The sequence below is a fragment of the Heloderma suspectum genome, chromosome 3 (assembly GCF_057233095.1).
Source record: "Heloderma suspectum isolate Gila_16-S chromosome 3, 16-S_ref, whole genome shotgun sequence".
Taxonomy (NCBI): Eukaryota; Metazoa; Chordata; class Lepidosauria; order Squamata; family Helodermatidae; genus Heloderma; species Heloderma suspectum.
The window spans coordinates 243,490,088-243,506,799 of NC_139460.1; the positions used below are offsets into that span (position 1 = coordinate 243,490,088).

Consider the following 16,712-nt stretch of genomic DNA (forward strand, 5'->3'; position numbering starts at 1 on the left):
CTAACTGAGTTTCTGGATCGTGTGTGTGTGTGTGTGTGTACACGTGTGTGTGTGTACACGTGTGTACATGCAGACAAGCAATCCCCTCAGCATGACCAGACCCTGCTTCTGTTTACTGGTCTGCACTCCCAGCCATTCCCTTCTTCCTTTCCCCTTTACCGTTTGTGTTACTAAGCTACCTTTCTGGATTCAAGTGCTGGGAAGAGAGGCCTGAGAAGGAAGTTATGGCATGGAATGGGAGTGAAACTTTGCTTCTGTCTTTCCTTGAGTGCAGAAAGTTTTGCTGCCTGGAGTTTGAGAAGCAGGCAGTCGTGCTGACAAAACTGCGGTCAAGCCATGGAACAATGGAGCAGTATGAGAAAAGGTTACATTTGTTACTCCCTGCAGCTAGCAGCTCCAGGAGTCCAAAGTGCTCCCATGTACCCCAATAATGCCTAGAGTAACATCAGCTGCCTAAAACAATGAGAAACTGTCCTTGCAGGTTTCTGCCCCTCCCAGTCTCACTCAGAACCAAATTTTTCTGTTAGCCGCTACAGAAAAGAGCCAATCAAAAAGCAGAAAATTGAGGGCTGTCAGAGGATTAAAGAAAGCAACAGCGCCCTGTGAAAAAGACAAGAACCACATTTGTTCCAACCTGGCTTGCTTGATTTTTAGCTTTTGCTTAACTCTGAACTAGATTAGCAGATTTTGATTTGTTTTGAGAGCTTTTTTGGTGCTTGCCTCCCTTTTGGGAGAAGAAGAGTCCTCTCTTCTCTTTTTGAACATGTTTTCTCTTGGCTCTGAGACTATTTTAGGCTGTCTTTCCCCAAGCCAGTTTCTCTGAGCGAGGCACTTGGCGCCTGAACAGCTTGGTGTAGTTTTTGCCTGCTATTTTATTTCGCTCACTGGTGAACACACTTTTCAATTTAAAATATTGTCTTCACTCTCTACCTGGATTAATTTTCTCTACCTGGACTTTGCTGGGTTCTACACTCTGGATTCTAGGAGAGGTCTCTTTCAACCTTCCCCTGAGTCCACAAAAGCCTGGTCTTCAGATCTCTGCCTGGGATCTGCAGAGGTAGCTATAGATTCCTTTTAATCTCCCCTGCCCTCACTCTCTTCCTGTTCTCTAAAAGTTTGGACCATTCTGCTATATAGCTGAAAGCTTCAAACACTGCATTTAACTAGTTTGGATTGGCGGACGTTTATGTACAGCTGAGTACAATTGAAACTGCTGCTGGGCTTACTTGGGCCTACTAACATTGTTTGGGGCCTAATAACATTGGGCCTAGTGGGCCTACTAGCATTTTTTAATAGGCCTTAGCAAGAGTTAAATTATAGTTTATGTTGCAGAGCGTACACATGTATTTTCTTTGTAATCATTGCATGATTCACATTTTACTTCTGTATATGATGTTCTTCTGCATTTAATTTTCTTTATAAACCATTCATATCTTAAGACTTCTTGTGTGGCATGATTTCATTTGTTTAACAACTTAAAAGGCTATTCACTGTTTTCCTGCTTAAGTTTTAAAATATATTTTCAAACGTATTGAACTTTTAGATAGCAGCGATCTGTATTGGGACCAAAGTTTTTCAACTTGTTCATAAAGACAGTGTGGTGTAGTGGTTAAGAGCATTGGACTGGAACCTGGGAAATCTGAGTTCTTGTCCCCACTCGGCCGTAGAAACTCACTGGGTGGCTTTGGGTCACTCACTGTCTCTGAGCCTAACCTACCTCACACGGTTGTTGTGAGGATGAAATGGAGGAGGAGGATGCCCATGAAAGCTGCCTTGGGTTACTTGAAAGAGGAAAAAAGGGCAGGATATAAACATAATTTCTGCCAACCTAGCAGTTCGAAAGCAAGAAATTGCAAGTAGATAAATAGGTGCCGCCTCGGCGGGAAAGGTAACAGCGTTCCGTGCACCTGGGTGTTCAGTCATGCCGGCCACATGACCACGGAAGCGTCTTCGGACGGCGCTGGCTCTTCGGCTTAGAAATGGAGATGAGCACCGCACCCTAGAGTCGGACATGACTGGTTGGGGACACCTTTACCTTTTTATAAACATAATAACAAATTTAATAATAATAGTAGTAATAAAAAATTATCTGGAACTAGGACTAAGGAGCAAGGTGGCCAAGTTTGCTGATTACACCAAATTACTTAGGGCAGTTAAAAACCAAGAGGGATTGCAAAGAGCTCCAGAAGGATCACTCCATAGTGAAAAAACGGACATCAAAATGGCAAATGCAGTTCTATGTAAGGAAGTGTACAGTGATGCGCATTGCCGGGGCGGGGGAGAATCCCAACTTCACTTGTATGCTCATGACTGACCAAGACAGTGATCTTAGGCTTATGGTTGATAGTTTGATGACAATGACAACACAGCTGCTGTTAAAAAAAAAAAGGCACATTCAATGTATTCCAAGGCATAATTAGGAAAGGAATCAACTTGGCTGAGGGGATAGGAAAATGCTACAAGACATAATTCAACACACTCTTAAAGTGTCGTCCCCCCCCCCCCCCCGCCTCCCAATCCATAACTTTCTGGTTTTAAGTCAGGAAAATACTGTATAAGGAATAAGGACAGTAATTTCACATCTTCTCAGGGCAATTTCTGCAGATTCAAAAAAAAAAAGTGCAAACTTCCCAATTACACAGGATTCTTTGTACAACAGAATCAGAAGTATGCTGTACCATGCACTCAGAAATTGTCATTAATTTTTATCACAGAAGCTTCCACACTGCCAGTCACTTTTTCAAACCCGCTTTTGAGTGAGAGATGTAGGCTGAAATTGTATGCAAGCCCATTTATTTATTGCATTTTATTCTGCCTTTTAGCTCAAAACTCTCCCAAGGTGACTTACAAAGATAGGAAATAAGATAGCTCCTGTCCACAGGCTTACATTCTAAAAGACATAACACAAAAGGAAAGGGGATTGGGAGGGAGGAGGAAACACAGAGCCAAGATGGAGAAGCCATTTGGTGTAGCTGTTTCTCATTACACATTGCATGGCGCATACAAGAACACAACGCAAAAGGAAGATAATTAAATCAAACATACTGTAGAGGCTTTGGACAAGTCAAGCTAACAAACCACATGCACGTTGAACTCAAACAGTGAAGACAATTCCTGCCTGCAGGCTTACAATCCAAAAAGACATGACACACAAGGAATAAAATAGGGAGGGATGAGGGGAAAAAAATAAGATGTTATCCTAGGCACATTTAGGCAGAAATAAGTTCTATAACTCTGAGCTTTCCCCAGCCAGCTTTTCAGTAGGAATGGTGCTGCTTCTCACTCTCATCTCTCTCAGCACAGCTTGCTGGAATAGGATTTTTAGGCCACCTTTAAGGGTAGACCTTATAAGGGTAGAACTTACAGGATAAAAAATTACAAAAGTATACAAATGGACAATTTTTTAAAAATAAATATTTTATTTTTGAAATAGATTATCTTTTTCTACAAGAAAATTGTCCTGATTCTGAAGTAAATGTGTTCAGCATCAGGATAGCAGAAGTAAACTCCACTTTATTTCTGCAGTCATAATTGCGATATAATTTAAGTGAGTTTAAAGTATAAAACTACACATGCTCAGAGTACTATTATTTTTAATCAGGGTCGGCAAACAGTTGTACACCATGGATTGGTGAATGGTGAGGCAGGGGTATGAACATGTTCCTGTATTCCAAAGGCTGCTTTTCTGTGTGATTCTGAGAATATCACGTGTCATTTTAATTATGATCATTATCATCAATGTTATGGTTTGGGGCATTTTTGTGTATGTGTGATTGGGGGGGAGTTGCAAAGGGTTCCTGCTGGTTTCCAAGGGATATAATAATCATTATCATCATTACAAAGGGATGCCTGTACGTACGTTCTCCTAAGCAGTCCAGTCCTTACTTCTTACAAGTAAGATACACATAATCTGGAGAGCTTCAGCTATTCAGCATTACAGAAATGAAATAAATAAATAAATCTGTACTGTGCTGCTTCTGAGTAGGCCTGCTCTAGTGGATGCTATGTGATGGAATTTTGGATGCTTTCAGAACAAAAGCATGGATGTTAGGAGGCTTTCAGAACTTGTTCCTATATTCCAAAGGCTGATTTTCTATGTGCCTCTGAGAGTATCACATCTGATTTTAATTGTTATCATTGTTATAGCTGTATGGACTCTCTGCTCCCATTCATCCTTTTAAAGTGACCTGATTCTCTGTGAAATGGGTGTTATTGCTAGAACAGGAGAATGTGGATGCAAAGGAGTACGTTTGTGTGGTTATGTGATTCCCACCCCTACTCCCTGCTTTGTGTGTTTTGTGCCTCAGTTTTCTCCTTCTGTGGTATGTATTGGGGATTCAAAGACCACTGATCCCCCTTGGCTCCTCCTCTCATGAGCTCTTGGCTATGTCTCTCATGACCCCTTGGCTATGTCTCTGGTGACTTGCCCTCGGTCCCACCATTCAGACTGGCCACTGGCCTCCACTGTTCGATAGTGGTGTTTAAAAGTATGCATGGTTGGACAAAGCAGATAGGGGACATTTTTCCCCCTTTCTCATCTGCCACAAGTAGTAGTGATGGCTACCAATTTGGATGGCTTTAAAGGGGCAATGGACAAATTCATGGAAGATAAGGGTATCAAGGGCTACTAGTCATGATGGCTATACCTATCTCCAGTATCGGAGTCAGTATGCTTATCTATACCAGTTGCTGGAGAACATGGGCAGGAGGGTGCTGTTTCACTCACGTCCTGCTTCTGACTTTCTCGTGGGCAGCTGGCTGGCCACCATGTGAACAGAATTCTAGATCTTTGGTCTTATCCAGCATGGCTCTTCTTATATTCATATTAGAGATAGGACCTCAGTGTTCAGAACCACTGTACCTCTGATTGCAGAGAGAGAGAGAGAGAGGTGTGTGTGTGTGTGTGTGTGTGTGTGAGAGAGAGAGAGAGACAGACAGAAAGACAGACATTTGCTTTTCAAACAACAAGGAAGTTCAATCATCAAAAAACCTACTAGTTTAAAAGAACAGACAATAAGACTATTTCATGTTGGTCCAAACTCCACAAAGCCAGGAAATTGGAAGCTAAGGCTGATGCATTATCTGACATGCCCCATGATCAGTCATGATGTTGTGCAATGTCACACATTGTGCTTGCTTACAACTTGCCTTACAACTCACAGTAGGATTCCTCTAGCAATACAGTAAGGCTCAGATGCTTCATAAGGCAATACAGGACCAGGACAACAGGGAGCATCTTTGCTGGTCCCAGGCAATCCATCCTCCCAATCTGGATTTGGGACTGAATGACCCAGGAAAAGTGCAGTGCATGGAAGGCAAGTTGTAAGCAAGCACAATGTGTGACATTGCACAACATCATGACTGATCATGGGGTATGTCAGATAATGCATCAGCCTTAGCTTTGAATTTCCTGGCTTTGTGGAGTTTGGACCAACATGAGATAGCCTTATTGTCTGGTCTTTTAAACTGGCAGGGTTTTTTTAATGATTGAATAATATATTACTCTTACAGCACAATCCCACTGAACTCAGTAGGACTTGTTTTTTGAGTAAATGTACATAGAATTGGACTGTTGATGTTACAGAATTTGGTGAGCAAACTAATAAGATAAGGAGAGGTCTGTAGTTAAATTTCATGGGTGAACAAAACTAGACCTTACAGTATTATGATATTGCTTATGGGGGACAAAGGGACTCGCTTTCTGAAGGCCACATGATGATTATATGGCTTAAGACAGAGTTGAATCCAGGGACTTTCCACCTCAGAGTTTGCACACTTACATACTACACTAGACTAGTCTCCATTTAAATAAATGCTAGCATTCTAAAATTTCCTGATTCCAACGTTGGCACTGATGATAAATGTTAGAATAGTGTGACTCTTCTCAAACTTGTTATACAATGGTAAATAACTGAAAAACAGTTGTTGAAAGTGTTTTGTTTTGCAGACAGTACAAAACAACTAAGATTTGAAGATGTAGTAAATCAGTCAAGCCCCAAAAACTGTACAGTCTACTGTGGAGGCATTGCCTCTGGATTAACAGGTAGGAATCATATTTATGCTTGTGAAATTCTTAGTGAAGCGATTGAGCACAAACATGACTAACAGAAAATGTTACTACTTTTAGATCAGTTGATGAGACAGACATTTTCACCTTTTGGACAAATTATGGAAACAAGAGCTTTTCCAGGAAAAGGCTATTCATTTGTGAGGTAGGACAATTATTATTACTCATTTGGACCTTAATATAGTAAAATATTTACAGAATAAAATATGGAAAATAGTATTTGAAACCTACTATACTTAAAGAACAGGAAAAATTGAGCCCTTATAAGAAGATATGGAGATGCATTTAGAAATAGTCAAAAAGAAATGATATAACATTGAATTATGTGGGTAGAACCTTTTCCTATGGTGTTTAACACATCTGTGCTAGAGGGTTTTGAAGATTAAACTACTAAATTACATCCCTCAAGGTTGAGGATTCAGGCTCTACCTATGCTCACTGGATGATCGCATTTATTTATTTATTATTTAATTTATTAATCGCCCATCTGGCTGGTCACCCAGCCACTCTGGGCAATGTACAACATACAATAAAACAATAAAATTCTACAATAAAAACATTTTCTAAAATACCCTAACCCACCCCAAATGCCTGCCTGAACAACCACGTTTTTAATGCACGACGGAAGCTCATTAAAGAGGGGGCATGACGGAGTTTCCTAGGGAGGGAGTTCCACAGAGTGGTGGCCACCACAGAGAAGGCCCTCTCCCTCGTCCCCACCAGTCTAGCTGTCCTGGCTGATGGGACAGAGAGAAGGCCATCCGAGGCTGATCTTGTTAAGCGGCCTGTCTGGTGCTGCTGGAGGCGCTCCTTAAGATAGGCTGGGCCGGAACCATATAGGGTTTTAAAGGTCAAAACCAACACCTTGAATTTGGCCCGGAAAACAACTGGTAACCAGTGCAACTCCTTCAGCACTGGATTGATGTAATCTCGCCGGTGGCTGCCTTTAATCAGGCGAGCCGCCGCATTCTGTACCAGCTGCAGCTTCTGAACCGTCTTCAAGGGTAACCCCACGTAGAGCGCATTACAGTAGTCTAAACGAGAGGAGACCAGGGCATGTACTACCGATGGGAGCAGATGGTCGGGAAGGAAGGGGCGCAGCCACCGTATCAGATGGAGTTGATACAGCGCTGTCCGGCTCACAGCTGACACCTGAGCCTCCATGGACAGCTGGGAGTCCAAAATGACCCCCAGGCTGCGGACCTGGTCTTTCAAGGGTAGCCGTACCCCATTCAACACCAGGTCAACATCCCCTAGCCTCCTCTTGTCTCTCACCAAAAGTACCTCGGTCTTGTCAGGGTTCAGCTTTAGTCTATTCCTCCCCATCCAGCCACTCACCGTCTCCAGACATTTGGACAGGGACTCTACGGCCAACCTTGGTGAAGATTTGAATGAGAGGTAGAGCTTCCAATCCACTAGAGCTGTAAAGTGTGGCTATTGACTGGGTTCACACAACATGACAATCCAGCATGGGCAGCCAGCAGCGGTGGATTGTTGTGTTGTGTGAACGTAGCTCATTTTCCACAGAGTGGCTTGATTTTTCCAAACAAGCCACTCTTGAGAACCTGTGGCTTGTTGTAGAGTTGTTCATACTGATAATGCTTTGTTGTGTTGTCCAAACCTGGGAGAGCAATTGTAGTGTGGGTTGCCAGAATCTGCTATGGAGCTGCTTGGCAAGAGCGGCAAAAAAGCCCATGCCACCCTTTGCAATCTCACCAGTGTTGCCTCCAGCCCTCCTCACCGGTGTGTGCCCCTCCACCAATGCTCAAACAGCACTTTGGAGGGACCGTCACTTGTTCTCCACCTTTAAAAAAGCAAAAACAAAAAACGGTGCTTCAGGAGTGTGCAAATGTGTTTGTAATTTATTATTATTTTCCGTTTTCTTAAGTGCTCAAGAGCGCACTTTTGCCTGTCTGATAGGTGTGGTCTTGCCTTATCAGTGTCCTTATCAATTTCAGCTGTCAAAGGGAGTGGTGAAGTGGAGTAGGTAACATACAAAGAAATTGACAAGGCAAGGCTGCATATAGGTTAATTTGCACAGGGGTGCAAAGGGCCAGGGGAGAAATAATAGTAGTGCAGTTACTGCAGGTGCACAATTTTTCCCTCCATGTACTTCCCAGCCTTTAAACTTGTGCAAATATTCTTGACAGTTGCAAAAACCACTTAGAGGGTGGCTGACCAGGGCGGAGCAAATGGGGTACCCATTAGCAGTACACATACACACACACCTCCATGGGGCCCCCCCATTCACTCTGTCCAATGCTGCCGCCTTCTCAGGGTTTTTAAAATAACTGTCAGGGAGATTTGCGCAGTGCAGTAACTCCAGCAGTAATTGCTCCGAAAAGGAGCCGTGAAAAGCGGGGGTTAATAACTCCCATTTCTGGACTAGCTGGAGACTCGGGGAAATGTTTAAAAGGTGGAGGAGACTGAGAAGTTTAATTCAACACTTAAAAGCAAGAAGATTACATTGCCAAGCTGGAGATATTGGACAAGCGAAAGTGCACACTTGCGAAAGAAAGGGGGTTGGAATTATGAACACATCTGTATACTCCCGAAGCACTGAAAAGTGATTTTTTCAAAGGTGGCAAATGAAAAGGGGTAGCGATTGGAGTGGGGAGGAAACAAGGTGGGTTCTGCCACAAAGGCAGCTGAGATACGTGCTGGAGCTGGCTGGAGGACTGAGGAGGGAGGAGGAGGAGAACAAGCCATGGCAAGCCTGATTTGTCTGTCAGGCATACTGTGGGTTGTTTAGTGAACAGCCAACCCACCATTTTTTATTTGCAGCGTGGCTTAGCATGATATGTGAACTCACCCGTTGTCTCCTCCACTGTCGAAATTTAAGCTCCTTAGGAGAGAGTCTTGTCTATCTGTGCTACTATAAAGTACCATGTATATTGATGCTATATTAAGAATATCATGTTTGGAGACAGTTGCTTGTAATCTTATTTTGTCTTTGTGCTCTCTCCTCACTTTCTTGTAGCCAACTATAGACAGTGATATGTTAATTGCACCATTCGTTTGGGAGTAACGCTCGAGGGCCTTGAACTATACATTCGGTGGTAACATTTCTTTTTATATTCATGTTTTGTTTCAGGTTTTCAACTCATGAAAGTGCAGCACATGCCATTGTTTCAGTCAATGGAACTACAATTGAAGGACACGTTGTTAAATGCTATTGGGGTAAAGAATCGCCAGATATGACTAAAAACTTCCAACAGGTAATTGGCATATTACCAATTTACTGTAGCATTTCCTTCAGTCTCTGCATTCATTTGGCCAAGTGAATGAAATCAGTACAAGGAATCAAGGTGTGAATGCACTATTTTTAGATGTAGGAGTTCATTTTTCTATTTTTTTTCTTTTCTAGTCAGTGCTCAGCACTTTCAGTTTATCTAGAACTTAATCCTGTTTAAACTCCTAGGTGGATTACAGTCAGTGGGGGCAGTGGAGCCAAGTGTATGGAAATCCACAGCAGTATGGACAGTACATGGCCAATGGATGGCAAGTACCACCTTATGGAATGTATGGACAAGCATGGAATCAACAGGGATTTGGTGTAGAGTAAGTAGTTCCCTACTCTCAGATTATTATTTCTATACACTGTTCTCCAGGATTATAAACTCTGATCTGTACTCTTTGTGCCTTATTTGGAGTTATTATTTGGAATAAATATTATTGGTTAAGATGAACAGTTAATTTTCTGTCGTTTAACTAGTGTCTCAGACTTGATATCAGTGGACAGAATCCAACAGAGCGCTTCCCCCTCTGCCAATTCTCTTCCACCCCACCGATTGCAATGTGGAAGCAACCCCAACACTTATGCAGAAGCAGTGTAGCACTTCCGGAGCAACCCTAAACAAGCAGAAATGGAGCTTGCATTAGGGAGCTCCGCTGACCTACCTTCTTCCAGAAACAAGCATTTCCACTCGTTTTGGGGCTTCCCCTAGGAAGTGCTAAATCTCTCTTGCGTAAATGGTGGGTCCCGCTTGTGCAGTGCAATCGGCAGGACCCACCACTTGCAGAAGTGGATCAGGGTGGAGAAGACTTGGCGGGGCCATAAGTGCCCTGTTAGATTCTGCCCAGTGTAATTTTCACTCTTGTTCATGACATGTTTGGAGGCTGAAGTTAATACTGAAGACCAACTACTGTCATGCTATGTGAATGAGCAGCAGTGAGCCTTGGGCTTGTACATACCCTCCCTCTGCAGTTTCACACAAAAAAGCAGGTTACTCAGGGAAACTTGTTTTGCCATTGTATGCATATGCAGTGAACTTTGGTTTGCTCTAACTATAGTTTGCCTATGAACCAGGAGAGGAGAGTGCATAAGCTGTTTATTGGATTGGCAACCAACAAACATCAGGTCTGAATTTAGTCATAGTGTAAGATGTCTTGTATGAATGACATATTATTTTTAGATCTGCACAGTATTTCAGAATGTTAAGGTGACTTCCCATAGAATAAAAGATGAAAGTGATGAAAAGTTAATTGCAAAGCAGGAACACCTAAACAGCTCTGTAAGATTAGCTAGCTATTTATGGATTGTATTGTCATAAAACTAAAATTATTGCAATGAATAATTTTTGCATTTTTATTCCACCCTTACTTGAAAGGTCAGGGTGGTGTAAATGGCAGTTATCACATTTTTATTTCTTACAATCACGACGACTCTGGGATCGGATAGGAGGGAGAGAGAGAATGAGGTGTCGGGATTTGAACTCGAGTAGATACCTGATCCACCACGTCACGCTAATTTTAATTATTATTCCCAACAAATTGTGTGAAGTGGAGGGAGGAGAAAATGGGACATTACTTTTCTACATAACCAATATTTTTTGTATTAAGTAAGTTAAGATATATAACTTCATGGATATTTATGCTGTGATAAAAGGATTACAAGGGGATAATTTCCATTTTACAGATAATATTTTCTGTTTCTGTTGTGGTTAAAACTAGAACGGATGTAAATGGAGAGGAATAACTATAGACAATCCTTTATAGCTAATGATGTGACCAAAATAAACCCTTCCCAGAAAACAGTTTTTATCTTGAAATTTGTTTTTTCCGTTTTCTGTTCAATTGCTACTGGCTTTCTCTATTCCTAACGAAATATATCCAGTCTGTTACACATATGTCTCTAGGAGAAAAATGGTCCATCTCTAAGAATTGTGTTATTTTCCAATATCATAGGAGAAACTTTAACTTTTTTGTCATTGAATTAATGAAATGGATTCAGACTGATTAAATATGCATCAGGTATAAGTATATGCAGGTATATTAAATACATTTAAACTTAAACTTTATTACAATCAGCTGTTGTGGTATATTATCCTAGTTAAACATACCAAGGAATTACCAAGATCCCCACCGTAAGAGGACACTGGTTAGTTAAATCCATCCCAGTCTTGTTTCTGGCCTGGGTTTGGGATAGAAACTGTCTTGGTTGTCTTGGCAGATGATTTACACTGGGGAATCAGTTGGGAGAGTATGGCCCTCCTGGTTTTCCTGAACCTCCCAGTGGCTTTCAGTATTATTGTCCAAGGGAGTCCTGGACTTCCTCTCTGGGATGGGAGTTGAAGGCATGGTGTTGCAGTGTCTCTAATCTTACTTGGAGGGAAAGGCCCAGAAGATTATTCTGGGAGGTTCTATTCAGTCTCTTCGCCAATGGGATGCTTCAAGGTTCTTGAACCTTGTCCTTGTCCTCCATACTTTTCAACATAGGCATGAAATCACTCAGCAAAGTCAGCAAATTTAGACTGAAGTGTTATCAGTATGCTGATGACACACAGCTCTGCTTCTCTTTTCCATCTTCTAATCCCAAGGATGCAGTGAAATCTAGAACAGAGTGTTGGGGGAGATGAGTGCAAACAAGCATATTCAGACAAGATAGAAGTGTGGGTCAGGAAAACTCCTGATCTGGATGAAGGTGTGCATCTGGTTCTGGACAGGGCTTCACTCCCCCTAAAGGGCCAGGCATGCAGTTGGGGTACTCCTGGACTTTGCATTATCTGTGAAAGCACAGGTGGTGTTGGTGGACAGGAGTGCTTTTTACCAGCTTTGACTGGTTTGCCAGATGTGGCCTTATCTAGGAAAAGCAAATCTTGCCTCAGTGAAACATGCTTTGGTTGCATCCATTACTGCAGTGCACTTTATGTGGGGTACCCTTAAGGACTGTAAATTCAACTGGTGCACAGTGCAGCAGCTAGAACACTTGTAGGAGCTAGACATTCAGATCACATTACAGCTGTTCTGTGCCAGTTATATTGTTTATTTCCAGGCCAAATGTAAGGTGCTGGTATTAACATTTAAAAGGCCCCAAACAGTATGGGAACAGATTATCTAAAGGGTCACCTGCACCCATGTGAACCTGCCTGAACTTTTAAGATCAGCATCTGAAGCCCTACTCTGGCCCATTGGTGAGAGCTGTCAAATTAGTGTGCAGTAGGGACAAGGACTTTTCTTTGGCCCCACATCTTAGGAATACCTGCCCCAGGAAAGTACATATGACTTCTTCTTTGCTTTTCTTTAGGAGAGCCTTAAAGACTTTTTGTATTCTAGTTTATGTTTGGGTAATTTTTTGGCACTGTGCTTTAGTAAATTATTTTATCTGTTGCTATTATATTTTAATGTATTAATATGTTGGAATTCTAGTATATTACCTGATTATGAGATTTAAGGGTGCAATCCTATCAGGATAGGCGGCTGCCTCCAAACTCGGAGGCAATCGCCAATCCAATGCAGGTCAGAAGCAGCATGGAAGGGATTGTCCCCTCCGCACTTCAGCCACCCTGCATTCACAGATAGACAGCCGATTTCAGCTGTCTAGCCACGGGAAGTCGGAGCGGGGGGAAGGCTAGGAAGCATCAGAACAGCATGTCTGCCCTCCCCACCCTGGCCTGCCCCCAGGAATGCCTCGTTTTTGCTGCTCTGTGCTCCTCTTATGAGCGTGGAGCCAGTCCGCGCTGCCTACAAAGCAGTGCAGGAGGGGGTAGAGGTTGGTTCTCAGGGAACTGACCTCGGAGTGCGGGCTCTGAGGTCAGTTCCCCGGAAACTGACCTTTCCTATGGCCGTCTAGCCACTGACTAGCAGCCATAGGATTGCACCCTAGGTCTGTAAACCATCTTGTGAAGGGAGCTACCATGAAAGGTGGGTTTAAAGTGTTTTAAAAAAAATATCTGGATATCCATCAAGCTCACAGATGCATTAGTTTTTCTCCTAATGCTCTTGTAGCTAGAACTGAGACTGAGAACTGCATGCAGGGTGAACTTGTATGTGCTACAGTATTAATTACCTTCTTATAGATAGCTGTGGGAATAGAACGACTAAACTGAAGGAATTGCAAGCTGCATATGAATAGAATTTTTCACTCTTTATATTTGGGAAAAAGACTGATATCTATAATACCTTCCCTCTGTATGGAGGGGGAAGTGTCCTTATCAGAAGATGGCTAGTTATTTAGTTGCCCGAACAAATAACTCATTCTTCTTCTCTTTTTTCTCTTAAAATAAAGTCAAACACCATCTGCAGCCTGGATGAGTGGATTTGGTGCTCAGCCTGCCCAGGGACAAGCTGCTCCTGTAATACCTAATCAGGCTGGATATGGTATGGCAAGTTACCAAACACAGTGAGCTGGGACTCTGTTTAGAAGTGTGATTTGAAGATAGGTTTCAATTTCCAGTGATTATTCTGAAGACTGGAATATAGACATTGGCGGGGGTGGGGAGGAAAAGAGAATATTTATTTTGAAAATTGAAAATGTTTGGAACCTTTAGCACAGCGTTTGCTTTGGTGAAGGACACAAATGTCTTCTAGTTATGCCTTTTTAAGTTGTGTGTTCATGATGGATATGAACATGTTTTCTTTATGTACAAAATTTAAAATAAAGTCAATAAAGATGATTCTGACTTCAAATTTTGGTATGTTAGGAAGAAATGTTTAACAATCTGATTCTTAGATTACCATTCCATTTTTTTTGTCTTCAGTGTTTTACATCACAGATTTTAAGAAAAATGACATTAAAGATGCTTTTAGTTGAACATTAAATCCTGACGTTTTGGCTGTGGACCAAACATTACATCAAAAGAAGACAGTGTTTTCTTCAGTAACCACAAAGCCATCATTCAGAAGACATACTCATGGAAATAGCGTTTTTAACATTAATTTTTCTATATGTTTTGAAGAAACTGAAGCCTGGTATAAATGATTCAGTCTTTGCTGAAAAACAGTGCTGTCTGCAATACTTGAGCAAACACTTGTTATCCACATTCAGGAGCATATTAAAATTGTTCAAATCTAGTTTGCTTGAAATGCAACACTGCATTTAATTTTGGGAAGCATTTTTAGAGTATGGTGCTTAGGCAGTCATACTTGTTCTTTACATAAGTTTGTACCTAACTGCGATGTTACAAAAGCATGCTCAGACATAGAAGTAGCAATGTAGTTATTCAAAGTAATACTTAATATACTCTGCTGCTCTGTTTGCAGTAGATTGACAAGAATGTGCAAGACTGACACTTCCAAAGTTGGCTACTATGTAAAGTGAAAAATTACTATACAAAGAGCCTTAATTTTAAATTCATAAATCTTCAATTCATGTTGTCACTATAAATTGGAATTATTTGTTTTATGTTACTCAGTATGTAAATATTTTGGTTGACAACCTTGTATACCTACTTGAAGGTTCCTATAAGTTGTATAGTATCTTGAGTGTTCAAAAAAAAAAATCTTGGGATGTTTTTTAAGTCTAGAAATATTTAGCTCAAGAATTTTTTTAACCAGATTGTTGAAATACTTATTTTAGAAATTCCTCAACGTGCCATTTGGTTAACAAAAACGCAGTTGAAACAAGTATACTGAGTTGTGGCTTATTTTTAGTTAAAATATTTGGGGTTTTTTGTATTTTGAGGTGGCTTGCATGTGACAAACCTGTACAGAGGCTGGGTTGTTTGTGCACTGAGTATTATTGGGATAAATCATGAAGTTGTTCAAATGGTATACTTGGGTTATTTCTCACTTACTTTATGGATACACTGACACAACTGCCTCAATAAATTTGAAGTTGAAAATGAATGTAAGATAGATACAAGAACTGTGTGTGTTACCTATGACAGCTAGGTGGTGCAGATGTTTCATCTCTGAATTTGAACACACTGAAGCTATCCACTGGGCTGAATAGTCTGTTACATTAATAAAAAAATACACTTGAATTTTGGTGGACTCCGGTTATGGGGAAGCCTGTATGTTTGGTTTGTTAATATAAATTTTAATGTTGAGTAATAATTTGCTATAACAAGAATCTTGTATTACAGATCTAGCACAGTTTGAAAAAGGCTTCATGTGTTCACTGCTTGAGAAGGTCACTATTCTTTCTCTTGGCCAAACTAATATCACTTCTTGGACAGCACTGGACGGGAGAGTTTTTGCAATTCTAGCAGGTGCCACCTCTGAAGTGATTGCAGAGCTGTCAGTATTTTTAGGAGCCGCTTTCTCTGCTGCTTCAAATGCTTCTGTGCTGTAACTGAAATATTTTTTAGGAGTTCTGAATTTCTAAATTGACTTTTAAGGGTAGGACAATAGAAAAGCAATTATGAACGTTATAGTGAAGCCTTCACTAATACTGGATATTGTCACTCCTGCTAAAGATAATTTTATTCATTCCATGAAATAGCAGTTGCTTCCAGCTTCTAAGTTTATATCCTCTAGTTCTATTTTGCAAAGTGAGTGTAGCAATAAACTTGAAAAAAAAATAATGTTAATGTCTTTCAGGGGTGTTGTATGTTAGTTAGACAAAGGTGTTTTCTAAGCCTGTATTTTAGATTCAGTAATATACCTCATTCTTGGCAATCTCAACTAAGACCCTAATCCTGATGTTTTAACATACACATTAATTCAAGTCTGAAAAGAAGATAGAAACCACTAGAGGTTCAGGTCCTAAAGTGTCCTCTCTTAGTATGTTAATTTTTTTTAATACAGAAACATTTTTCTTCAAGTCCTCTTACGCATTATTCAAGCCTCAAGATAACTTGAGTGGAGTGGTCTGAGGGGGTGGGGAATATATGTTCTGTGTGTGGAACGGAAGATGCCTTTGCCTGATAATCCCCCTTCCATGCCACAGCCCACTTCACTCAGCAGTGCCCCCTGACCTTCAGGGAAGCATTTTCAGAGGGCTCTTGGGCCAAAAAGGGTGCAAAAAAGTCAGCTTCTGCTTGCCCCCCTGCCTTGGATGGGTAGTTGAATCCAACACTGTGTGTTTTGTTGACTAGCAGTGCAATCCTATACATGTCTACTCAGAAGTGACTTGAGTATAGAACTGCAACCTACTAAGATCTAATTTGTGACCATTTTATGCTTTGAGAGCAAAGTGTTGATTTCCTAACTGTTTCAGCAGCAAAGTTGGGATTATTTTGGCACCAAAGAGCTTTTGATGTTACATTTTTCCCTCCTGCCTCATACACTATGTTGTAATTAACCTGCTTTCAAGGCTTCAAACCACTACCCCACCTCATATTACCAGAAGGTGGAACACTGATGAAAAAAACATGATACCATAAGCACATGGTCGAACTTGAGCAAAGGTTTCAATCAGCATCTATGGAAAGTGTTCCAATAAAGCAAAAACACTTGGTCTATACTACTTTTTCACACACAT

General features: G+C 41.2%; 1 protein-coding gene across 5 annotated transcripts in view; it reads left to right on the forward strand.

Moving 5' to 3' along the window:
- TIAL1 (TIA1 cytotoxic granule associated RNA binding protein like 1) overlaps positions 1-15,270 on the forward strand; it is a 42,572-nt gene extending 27,302 nt beyond the window's left edge. For 4 of the 5 annotated variants that reach the window (XM_084846078.1, XM_084846079.1, XM_084846075.1 and 1 more), the window contains 6 exons: positions 5,948-6,043; positions 6,128-6,212; positions 9,162-9,285; positions 9,489-9,628; positions 13,575-13,666; positions 14,047-15,270. In XM_084846078.1, coding sequence (XP_084702204.1) covers positions 5,948-6,043; positions 6,128-6,212; positions 9,162-9,285; positions 9,489-9,628; positions 13,575-13,666; positions 14,047-14,099 — 590 coding nt within the window. In that variant the 3' untranslated portion in view covers positions 14,100-15,270. Of the gene's footprint in view, positions 1-5,947; positions 6,044-6,127; positions 6,213-9,161; positions 9,286-9,488; positions 9,629-13,574; positions 13,973-14,046 lie in introns of those variants that run through there. The other variant, XM_084846077.1, reaches the window with a different exon arrangement.
- Positions 15,271-16,712: the final 1,442 nt, after the last annotated feature.